The 12,077-nt window shown below is 41.3% G+C and overlaps 1 protein-coding gene across 1 annotated transcript; it reads left to right on the forward strand.

Annotated features, from left to right (window-relative positions):
- The first annotated feature begins 1,565 nt into the window (after positions 1 to 1,565).
- On the forward strand, positions 1,566 to 5,410 carry egr1 (early growth response 1). The gene is made up of 2 exons (XM_056770202.1): positions 1,566 to 2,211; positions 2,892 to 5,410. The coding sequence occupies exons 1-2, from the start codon at positions 2,001 to 2,003 to the stop codon at positions 4,193 to 4,195; spliced, it is 1,515 nt and encodes a 504-aa protein (XP_056626180.1). The 5' UTR covers positions 1,566 to 2,000; the 3' UTR covers positions 4,196 to 5,410.
- Positions 5,411 to 12,077: the final 6,667 nt, after the last annotated feature.

Consider the following 12,077-nt stretch of genomic DNA (forward strand, 5'->3'; position numbering starts at 1 on the left):
AAAATATCAATGCATTTTTCCAGTAAATATATCGTTTCTTTTAGTTAATCCACAGCTTTTTCCGTTAACCTACAAGAAAGCCAGTAAGAAAGGTGTCCGGTTTGCCAAATTTAATTCAGCACAAACAACGTTGCTGGGCAATAAGTCAAAGTTGTTACAAACGTTCTTGTTTTTTTGTAACTATCAAATTTACACAAATACATATTTTAATTCTCATCAACACCCAGGTATATTTCATTCCCTCCCAGCCCCGTTTTCGTTAAATTAAATATGGCGTCTGCTCAGACTGAAGTCCATTGAGTCAGCAAAGTTACATCGATCTCCCTGCCAAAGGCACGGCGCGCTCCCTGCTCCTCTCCTCAATTTACACAGCAAGCATCTGTACACCGCCGGCGTCCGGACAGCATGCTGCAGCGCTTATTTGCATGGGTGTCGGGGGTTGAGTGACAGAGAGGATCCCTGTGTATCGAGTCCGGGACATCCCCCAATTAAACAGACCTCTTCTCTCCTCTGTCAGCAGCGAGCATCCATCAGTGCCACGGGCTCGACCGTGCTCTGAATCGCCAAATGTCATTTCTCCATCAAAAAAAGCAACCGAGCTTAATGGTAAACGACGATAAAATACGGAAGATCATGTGTTTGAAATATAAAGCAAGATCCTCGGGGTAGCATGTGTGTGATGCATTTAATGTGTATAACTCGTGTCATATATACAATATGTATGCGGCCTGCTGCTCAAATAATCATATTAAAGCGGGATGTGTGAAAGTAATATCTCCGGAAGAGCGTCGGAATCTGCGTTTATGTAAAATGTTGAAAGCAACACTTTTTCTGCGTTTTTAGTTGCACATTGAGTTCTGCCTACTTCATTCACGCATTGTGTCAGTTTGCCTTCCTCACGTAACGATTACACATCTATTTGAAGAGATTGGATTGTTTTAATAAACAAAGCGGCTTTATTCAAGTTTTATGTTTTGCATTGAATTTAATAAGCACGCAGGAAAAAGTTATCTCTCATAAATCTCGGAGCGGGCGAGGCAACATAGTGCTGACATTAGTTATTGTGCGGAGCTCTGGACTTCAAATGCACCCGAGCCTTCCTTTCACTGCCAAGCGCCGATCAGCGCTACATCAGGAAACTCCAAATAAGGGCATGGAAGTGGAAACCCACCGGAATCATGCCTTATGTAGTCACGACCTTATATGGCATGGCGGAGCGGAATCTTCCGGCCAGTGCTCTGCTTCAGCGCAGACGGGGAACCCGAATATTTCAATGAATTTTTCAGGAGAAAATGTAGAATTGCTCCTCGGCTTCTCTAACAGCCACTCTATGCTTACCACGCAACGCTTTGCTGTGGAGGAGGAACGGGCATCTCCCCTCCATTTAATGCACAGACTTAACGTTTAAGCTCCCCGACCTGCTTTTTACCTCCAGGCAAACGTCATGTGTCCTCCACTGCAGTGCCTAAATATGGGCTTCCTCCAGTCCAAATATGGACATCTACGTCACGGCAAGAGGATATATAAAGGAGTGGGGATTCTCTGAGCTTAGAAAGAGCCTAGAGAGCCCAAGCGATTCAGCGCGAGTGCAGATAGCTGATAGGCAACACGTTGCTATATATATATATCCAAATACATTTTGACACGTTAAATAAATGTGATAAGTGAATTCAAAACAACAACAACAACAACTAAACAGCAAATTGGAACACGATCTGATCTGATGACAAAAAGTGAAACTGAATTTTCTACGTTAGGGAATGAACTAAAAGGGACATTCTGAATCTCAGTCTTTGTAATCGTAGTGGATTTTTTCTGCCTCCTTGGACAAACAACAAGGAGAAAAGGGGGAACAAGAAGAGCAAGAGTTCTGTAAGTGATCAGGAGATCATCCAGAGAGGAGAGTCAGACAACGCAGCATCTTCACGCTTGTCGTCCCAGAGGGCTCGCGGCTGATCTCTCCTGCATACTTCTCTTCTCTTCGAGCACACTCCAGAGAGATGGCTGCAGCCAAGACAGAGATGCTTCTGCCTGCTCTGCAGATCTCAGACCACCTGAGCTTCCCTCACTCCCCCATGGATAACTACCCCAAGCTGGAAGAGATGATCATGCTCAACTCCGCAGGGACTCCCTTCCTCAATGCCTCTGCGCCTGAAGGAACGGGCTTCGGCTCTGGGGATCCGGGAGATCAGTTTGATCACCTTGCCGGAGGTAAGCACTGAAGCCTTATTCATTAAATGGCATAGGTAGAATGCTGCATGCTGGTTTTGTGTCGAGAAGTCATGTGTAGAAAAACAGTTTTCACGAAAAAAGTTAATTCAATAGCCTATAAATTCAATATTAAAAATGATCAATATTAGAAGCATTGTGTATTAAAACTAAACCAATTAGTACAAACTATTATTAAAGCAAAGAAATGTGAAAAGGTTAAATGACATTTTTCTAATTGATAAAAACAATTCTGAATTATTAAGCATGTTAAATGCCTTAAATGAATAGAGAATTTCATGTTTGCAGAACTGCTTGTTTTCAAATGTATAATATAGTAAAGACTGAATAAATCTGAGCTAAAAATGAGGGGAAGAAAGAAAGAGAGAGGGTTGACAGGAATGTGAAAGAGACAAGCTTAGGGAAACGCACATGCAGATGGTTTATGCTTGTGCTGTCTCTCGTCTCCGAGGGAGATCGGTGAATGTGTGTGTGTGCGTTTGGGGGGAGCACCCCTGTACTCCATCCGCACCTGCTGCTCTGTCTGAGATTGTCTCAACAGCCAGCAGGACCCCCAACTAAAACACCTCAGGGATCATTTATGTGCACTGAAATAGGATAATTAAGAATGAACCTGCTGATGTTTAACTCTCTTTTGCTCTGTTTTGTTATTGCCTCTGCAGACACACTCTCAGAAATCTCCATGGATAAATCTATGGCTGATCAAAGCTATACCCAACGGCTGCCCCCCATCTCTTATACCGGCCGTTTCACCCTCGAACCCGCCACCAACTGCAGCAACAGTCTGTGGGCTGAGCCCCTGTTCAGCCTGGTGAATGGGTTGGTGACCATCAACTCACCCCATACCTCCATCCAAACTTCTTCGAGCTCTCAGGGAACTCCCTCATCTTCCTCGTCTTCTATCGCAACCTCCTCTTCCACATCCAGTGCCAGCATGAGCTGCTCCATCCACCATAGCGAGCCCAACCCCATCTATTCGGCAGCACCCACCTACTCCAGCGCCAGTCCAGACATCTTCCCTGAGCCCGGCGCAAACTTTCCCACCACGGTTTGCACCACACTGCAGTACCCTCCTTCGACTTACTCCAACAACAAGGCCACCAGCTTCCCTGTGCCAATAATCCCAGACTATCTGTTCCCCCAGCAACAAAGCGAGATCAACTTGGTGGCCCCTGATCAGAAGCCCTTCCAGACCCAAGCAGGTCAGCAGCCCTCCCTGACGCCGTTGTCCACCATCAAGGCCTTTGCCACTCAGACGGGTTCTCAGGACCTGAAAAGCATTTACCAGTCTCCGCTCATCAAGCCCAGCCGCATGCGCAAGTACCCCAACCGGCCCAGCAAGACACCCCCACATGAGCGCCCGTATGCATGCCCCATGGAGACCTGCGACCGTCGCTTCTCACGTTCAGACGAGCTGACGCGTCACATCCGCATCCACACGGGCCAGAAGCCCTTCCAGTGCCGCATCTGCATGCGCAACTTCAGCCGCAGCGACCACCTGACAACCCACATCCGCACGCACACCGGTGAGAAGCCTTTCGCTTGCGAGATCTGTGGCCGCAAGTTTGCCCGCAGCGACGAGCGCAAACGGCACACTAAAATCCACCTGCGGCAAAAGGACAAGAAGGCAGAAAAGGGCGCTGTGGCTGTACAGAGCTCGGTTTCCAGCATCTCCCTCTCAGCCTCCTCTCCAGTGTCCAGTTATCCCTCTCCCATCACATCATACCCATCCCCGGTGTCCTCCTTCCCTTCCCCTGTGAATTCCTGCTACTCCTCTCCCGTCCACAATTCCTACCCCTCCCCTTCCATCGCAACCACCTACCCCTGCGCAACCAGCTCCTTCCAGACACAGATGGCCAACTCCTTCTCGTCCTCGGTGGCCAGTAACATCTACAGTTCTCCCGTCACCACCCCGCTTCCCGACATGCAGGCTGCTCTGTCCCCGCGGACAGTAGACATCTGCTGAGACTTTTGCCACCCTCCAGCCTCCACTGGCTCAAAACAGAAAGCATCAATGACTTTGAACTCCCCTCTGCAAGAAGCACTTTTCTGTCCATGCTCCCAACATGGTCCAGTTGCAAACCAGTCAAAGACTCTGCAAGAACATTTGAAAACAAAAGGGATTTTTGTGTCGTTCTCCCCCATCGAAAATCCTTTCCTTTCAAACGAGACTCGAACGACAAACAAAAGCAACAGGCTTCGGCACGTTTCTCTTAAGACTGTGCATGCACAGACGTACTTGCAACGCAGAATGAGGACATTAATGGTGTAATGGAAGCCTGTGGGCTTCAGGCTGAGAAGCTTGACTCGACAGGTGTACAGTTACAAAAGACATTTGATGAATAATATACATAAGCTACAGTATATTGTACATGTGCCATGTTTCCTTTTCGTTTTGACCTTTTCGTACCATTGTTGTGAAAATTGATTTGAATATTTGCATTGTATTATTCTCAATTGAGCAGGGCCATATTTTATAAGATACATTCTGTATTACGTAGTAAAAATGCTGTGATAAGTTCTTGACCTTGTTTGACTAGAAGCACTTAAGTACTCTGACGCATGTGGAAGCGTGATGTTCGTTTCTCTTATTTTGTAAATATCAGCCACTGGTACTATCTTTCTCTTTATCAAATGTGACAACAAAAATCTGCTAAACGGAGGGGAAAACATCCGAAAAGAATCACAGCCACAAATCTTTAATTGTTTTGGTGCCTTTTGTGAAGCCTTGCAGATGTTTTGACAGGTATCAGCATGTGGATGCTTTGCATCTAGCCTTAAGGTGGAAGGGATCTCTTTTTTTGTTCTCTTTTCGTTTTTCTTTTCTATATTCAGAAAGTCATTTCAAGGATAGAAGGGAATGAATATGAGGGCACTGCATTTCTTTGGGATGTAAGCAAAAAAGAAAACTATAAACTATATTTTTGTAACGAAATGTACATATCTACATCTTGAGGAGTTGCTGTAGTTACCTACTGAGTAGGCATGGGATTTTTTGTATGTTATTTACATGCGGTCCATTATTTTGTTGTAATTTTAATTTTGTATTTGTGTTTGTTCAACAAAGTGACTGTTTATGGCTTCTAAACACATTGAATGCGCTTACTGCCAATGGGATATTTGGTGTACAAGATATCCTTCAAGAACAGAAATATAAATAAAACATAAATATATAAATATATATGTTGAAGCTCTGTCGTCCTTTTCATCGCTTAGCAACAGGTTTGTGAAATTTCACACGTCTCGATGAATACTGCTTTATAGAGTGTAGGCATAGATTTAGCCTTGCATATTAAAACAATTTACTATAATACTCTCTGAAACTATTACTTTATGGCTTCAAATGAATAACATTTTAATTAAAAAAAACTTTTCCTCACATATTAAAACTAATAATGATTTCAATACATAATACAATTTCACAATAAAATGTAGTATTCAAATAACAAAGATGTATGCAATGAGTCATATATATTGCTCAGACCAATAATTAAAAAGTTTCACCCTAAAACAGAGTAGAGAGTTTCAAAATGAGACATTATAAAGTTTTACAATTAGGAATAGCTTAGCTTTGAAAGCATCCAACCTCTCAATCTAACAAATCAATCATGTCTCACATAAAAAAGACCTCAAATAAAACTGCAATATAACCCAGAGCAAAAGAAAGAAAAGAAAAAAATAAATAAATAAAATAAACTTGACATAAAAAAATATATGTACTGATGCATTCTTTTGTTCAAAAGTTTGGAAAGTCGAGAAGCCAATCATGGAGTTGATAACCCAGATCAGATTGTCTCTCTTTATTACTTATCAAAAGAGCTCCTGAGTGTCATGAGAATATGTTATCAAAAGATAGTATGTACGAATGTGACTGGATGCGCTTGGGGCTTAATTATACATAGATAGCAATCTTGTAAAATCAGTCGACACTAATAAGACGCCTTTGTAATGGGCTTCCGTGTCGATTGGGTTTGTCAGGGGAAAAGTCTCAGTATCGAAGTTCCTTTTAAGAAAGGCAGCTTTTACGCAATTTTATGTTTTACCTTCAAACATGAATGCTTTGTAAAGGAAAAATAATAATCTGCTCATACTAATTTCTCTGCCACCAAAAAGATCAAATAAATGAACGCTCTCATTCTCTGTCTCGCTCTCTCTCTCGCTCTCTCTCTCTTTACTGTCTTGGCATCCTTACATGCTTTGTGTGCTTGTTATAGCTTGGTTAAACTCTCTTGTCAGAGACAATACAAGTTGAACAGATTTCATGTGACAGAAATTGTGGGTGTGTAGGCAAATGTGTAGTGTGTCTATAGATTTATTTCCTTGCTCATCACGTCCAGGCTGATTGTGTTTCAGCGTCAGAGCAACATAACAAAATATAACAAAATAGCCGAGAAAGAAATCATGTTTGTTGAGCAAATGTTGATAGTCCAATTGGAGCCCTGCTTGATACATTAAATCTCAGACCTAAAGGGTGTGTCGGCCGTCTTGGGATAGAAATGTTGGCTTGTGTTTGTGCAAGGGGGACTTTCCCAAACTATGAGGCAATATCAGCACAAAAGATGAAGCCACAAAACAGCTTCAAGATCCAAACGCAGCTAAAGGAAGAATGAGCAGTTGAAGAAAAAGAACAACACAAAGGGGCGTAATTAGGGTAATTGGTCTCATAATCCCAAATTGATTTGTAGGAATCACAATGAAGGAACCCTATGCACGGGATCACTGTGACGGACTTTTGTTCTCACTCGCTCACATTCCTCCAGCGAGACCCCTCACCCTGCAATACTGAAAAGATCAGCAGGAATTTTCATGATGGTTTAGGCTGATTCATAGTGGTTAAAATCTATCTTGGTGCTGGTTTAAAGAATGGACCACCTGCCAAAAAGTTGTTCAAAAACATGAACTTTCTGGTTGAAGGGAATTTTGTTGGTTAAAGATACAGTTTGCTTAAAATTATTATCATTTAGGCCTACTCACCAAAAATAATATTTATTTACAACCCAGTCTCATAGGAATTTGTGAAATTGTCACAAACTGTAATCTATTAATTCGTGTTCATCAACACAAATTTCCTCTTATTTTCCATACACAGGCCGCGTGTATGTACATTTAAATACTTCTAACCTGAAGTCACAATTACTTCCATCAGATTGCGTTAATATATATATATGTATGCATATGAGAGAAAGTCGTGCCTGGGTGACATGCAAAAATTGCTTGGTGACTGACACGAAAAAAGGGGGAAGTTTGTGTTGAAGAACACAAATTAATAGATTAACGTTCGAGAAAATTTCACAAATTGCTGTGAGACTGTGTTGGTATTTAATATGTATGCAGTTATTTTTCCACACAATAGGACAAATTGTAGAATCTTGCCATATGACAACGGGCCGTCAAACTCATTGATAAGTCATTCATCCAAATGGTGTAACAAATAAACCAGAGGAGAACTGGTCGCTTGATATTTTCTCAACTTTTGTCACCCGTTAGCGTTTGCGTTACATGCCACTGTTGCCTATGGCTTGCTTAACTGGAACACCGATAATATTAACAATTTGAATCTAAGGAAAATGTCGGATGAGAACAAAACTTTAACACTGTTATCTGATGTTTGATAGATTATTCAATTTAGTTTATACAATTATAACATTGACACTGTCAATGCTGACTTTTCTTATCGACCGTGCGACCCAACAGGCACATGAATAAGAAAACATCTACACGCACAAAGCGTGGCAAAAATAGAGCAAACAAAATACACACAAATAAAGACCTACTCATAAAAATGTTTTATTTTGCCAGGCTCTTCTCTCTTTATTTCGACACTACAGACTAATTCACGCTCAAGAATAGTTTTTTTCCAAAGCATCTGTGACAACAAACCACAATCCCCAGAACTGTGGTCATTTCACAACAGAGTTTCATATTCAACAGGCATCGCACGGCGCTATGCAAGCCGTGCACTAGCATCATCTTAAGACTCTGCAGGAAGAGGGAATAGAAAACGCAGTCGCACGCCAAGTTTAAAGCTGGCTTTGTGACAACATGCCCCTCACGCCCAACTTGAGAGCTAAAAGGAGCCCTTTTAAGTGTGCTGGATGTGTTGATAATGTTTTCCCTTTGCTGTCTTTTGAAGCGACTGAGTTGCTTTTGCTTGTATCAAAGTTGACTGCCTGACACTAAGGGCTTGTTCAGTTTTGGAGAAAGCGAGAGATGGAGAGAGAAAGGCAGGAGGATGCATGGCTTATTTCCCCACTCGTCTGCTTAACAATAAAGCCACCTCACCAATTCTCCCATGAGCCTCCACTTCAAGGCGGCTGCCTGTTAGAATAAGTGTTTGTTCTCTTATTCTTTTTGGACCTTTTTAGGGAGGAGCGTGGAAAGGCAAGAATAAAAGAGAAAAGACGTACGCTCATGCTCCATGGTATTCGTTGACTGGCTCTCCGTCCCTGTGCCCAGTTAAACGGCATATGCTAATAAGCTCACTCCATTTCTGATGCAAGGTCCGTACGTATCTCTCTCTTTCTCTCTGTCGTTTTCTCCCTTTCATCCAGCTACAAATGCTTTCTTATTGCATCTTTGCCCTCAGGCCTTTTAAGATCTCTTTTTGAAATATGCCGTTTGATAAGCACATCATTGGCTAAGTCCCCACAGTGATTAGGGCTTGACTTTAATGTGCAGGCGACAGAAAAAAGAAAAAGGAATGATAGAGAGGAAAAGACAGAGAGAGGGAGAATTGATGATGTTGAGGCATGAAGCGTTTCACTTCAAGTCTCAAATCTACTCACCTCGTCCCTGTTGAAAGAAATTAGGATGCACTTTAGATCAGACCTTCTCACCTGTTCTTTTTAAATTGTTGAGGGAAATAATTACCAGACTCTGTATTGGTTGAAAATAGGGAGTTAAAATAAAGTGGGGAAAAAATGCCACTTCTAGGATGTTCTGGCTGGTTTTGGTGTTTCTTTGTGGTTACTGGGGAGTTGCACTTTAATGTGTTTTGAACGTTCATTTTTACTTTATGAGCCTGTGAAGAAATAAACCTTTGGAAATGCATGTAATTTTTTTGAAAGCTACAGCGCTATATAGCAAATTTGTGAAACCGGTGACACAATGAGCATTCATGCTATGTGTACAAGTACTTCAAAATGTGCGCAGGTGCATCGTGTTTCTATACAAAGTGACATCATGAACTAGCCTGGCATAATACAGTGTAACAATGGTTGACAATGTTGCCGTCTATATACTAAACTAGTAGTAATAGTGGAGGAATGCTAACTCTTTTTGAACCCCATTAGCGAACATGAATTCATTTATTTACCTTTTTTGTTCTGTTGAACTTAAAAGAAGAAACTTTGAAGAGTCTAGGACAGCAGACAGTTCTGGGGAATGTTTTCCTACCATTGTCATTTTTCCAATTATTGAAGTCAATGGGGTCCAAGTATTGTTTGGTTACAAGCATTCGTCCAAATATCCTTCTCTGTTTTCAACCAAAACAAAGAAATGTATACAGGTTTGGAACAACTAGAGAATGTGTAAGTCATGACAGAATTATAATTTTTGGGTGAACTATCCCTTTAAGTCTTTTTAAGTATATTTGTTTAACTCTCTAACTCTAAGCAAAGGCAATTGCATTTATGTTGTTTCTTGGTAAAGTACTGATATCTTTCCCTGCATCATTGACTTGCCTCATAAAGTCCTCCCACAAAATTGCCCTGATATTTGAATCCTTGCAACCGATGATAATAATCAAATGCATGAGTGTTTGCGTTAAAACCATAGAAACATTTCAATGTTCACTCAGAAGTATACACTTGCTCAAGTCTCATCAATAATGTATTTCCTATCTGCCAATGGACCATGCGCTATTATATGAACGTTCACAGCTGTTTCGCTACGAGCTGTCCACACCGGTCGTGACTAATATAAGGCATAAAGTAGTTTTCCTCCCGTAGGGTTTGTATTTCACAGTAAAGCTATCCATCTGTTATATGAAGGTGTTCCACACAGGGCAACTTTTGGGGCACTAATGTAGTTTTGGAAACAGACATCAATTTCAGCAGGCACATTATTACTCAAGTTTAAAACTCTCGCCCCATTTCAGATTTTAGAAATGCTGGCTGGTAGTAACGTTGCTTGCTTGTGTTGTATAGGACTTATTTTACAATTCAGTTCACTAAATGAAGATTACGGTTGCTGATCTTGTAAGAGGTTCTTCAAGTATGCAGTAGAAGAGAGCAGGTCCCGAAACGTCTCTTGTCTGTTTCTCATTTGGTGGGACGAGGTTAATCAGATAATCTTTTAATTTTAATTCAAGATCTCCCATCACCAACACATTTGCACAATAACTGTGCTCACGTTTTTTACTTGCATATGGGAGTGTGCTTGGATGCAACATAAGATGTGTTGTACAATGATACACAAGTTGCTTTGCTTCAGTATTTTATATTGGACATGGCTCCTGAGCAACCAAGGGACCAACCAAAATGTGTATTCAAAAAGAAATAAAGGTAATAACGTTAGGAGTGCAGCAGGAATTACATATTTTTGAAGGCCAACCTGGAAGTTAGTGCTGCACTGGTTCTTTCAACCAAAAAACAAATGGATTTTTCCCACAGAACTTTGGAAAGTGGCAAAAAATCAGCACTGTGATTAACAATGAGTTACGATTCATACACATTTTGCAAATATCAAGATAATCTTTAGAAATCAAAACAACATTTATCATTTTTGAAGCCTAAATACAATTGGCAGAAGAAAAGTGTTAACATCAGGCTATAAACAGACTACACAACACTCGCTCAATATCAACGTAGCCACCACATTATTTAATAAACATTATTAAAAATGTGCTCCCTGATATATAATTACTCCGTGAATGAGTCCACATCCACTTTTTTTGATATTTGTTTCTGTGTTAAATGATGATGTTTATGTTTGATGACATCCCCGTCCTTTGTCACATTTTGCAGCTTGTTAGCAAGCGCAGTTTTAAAGACTCAACTCAACTCAACTCAACTTTATTTATATAGCGCTTTTTACAATTTTCATTGTTACAAAGCAGCTGTACATGAGACACATTTAATACAAGTATGAATTCTAAAGCAGCCCCCCCGGCCAGGCAGATAGTGCAAAACAATATGCAAACGGTGGTGAGGAACCCAAAACTCCCATCGAGAAAAAAAACCTCAGGGGAACCCAGGCCCAACCAGGGGATTCCAGTTCCCCTCTGGCAAAAGCTGCTGCCTCTGCACAAGCTCATCAGTGCTTGCACAACAAGGCTTAATAAAAATATAAAAATTAAAGATTATCATTAACAATCTAATAGCATTTGAAATGTTGTAGAAAAAAACAAAGTTGTCGCGTCCTTTATCCAGATCTATCCTCTTAGCACTTGTCAGGTCACCGCTTCCCATTCTCAGCTCTGCCATCAGGTCTGGGCATGAACTGCATCCTGCGGTAACCTTGGAACAAAGAGACAAGACTGGCTGAGAGTAGAGTACTGTTCTGCACTCTTTGATGCAACAAGTACATCATTTGTTGTTGGATGTGTTCCTGGTTCCGGTTGATCTAAATAATGCAGCCTAAATCCTCTGAGGATTAATATTATGGAGGTGTAGTGTATGCAAGATTAAAAAGATGAGTCTTTAGTCTAGATTTAAACTGACAGAGTGTGTCTGCCTCCCGGACCGTGCAGGGAAGAATATTCCAAAGTTTAGGCGCTAGATAAGAAAAGGATCTACCACCTGCACTTGATTTTGAAATTCTAGGTATTACCAACTGACAGGACCCCTTAGAGCGTAATGTACGTGGTGGTCTGTAATACAATAGAAGTTCATTCAAATACTGCGGCG

The sequence above is a fragment of the Triplophysa dalaica genome, chromosome 16 (assembly GCF_015846415.1).
Source record: "Triplophysa dalaica isolate WHDGS20190420 chromosome 16, ASM1584641v1, whole genome shotgun sequence".
Classification (NCBI taxonomy): domain Eukaryota; kingdom Metazoa; phylum Chordata; class Actinopteri; order Cypriniformes; family Nemacheilidae; genus Triplophysa; species Triplophysa dalaica.

Bases quoted from the DNA above. Each gene is read 5' to 3' on its own strand.
- egr1 (XM_056770202.1), top strand. From the start codon at position 2,001: ATGGCTGCAGCCAAGACAGAGATGCTTCTGCCTGCTCTGCAGATCTCA. The intron at 2,212-2,891 runs GTAAGCACTGAA...TTGCCTCTGCAG, and splicing joins GTTTGATCACCTTGCCGGAG to ACACACTCTCAGAAATCTCC.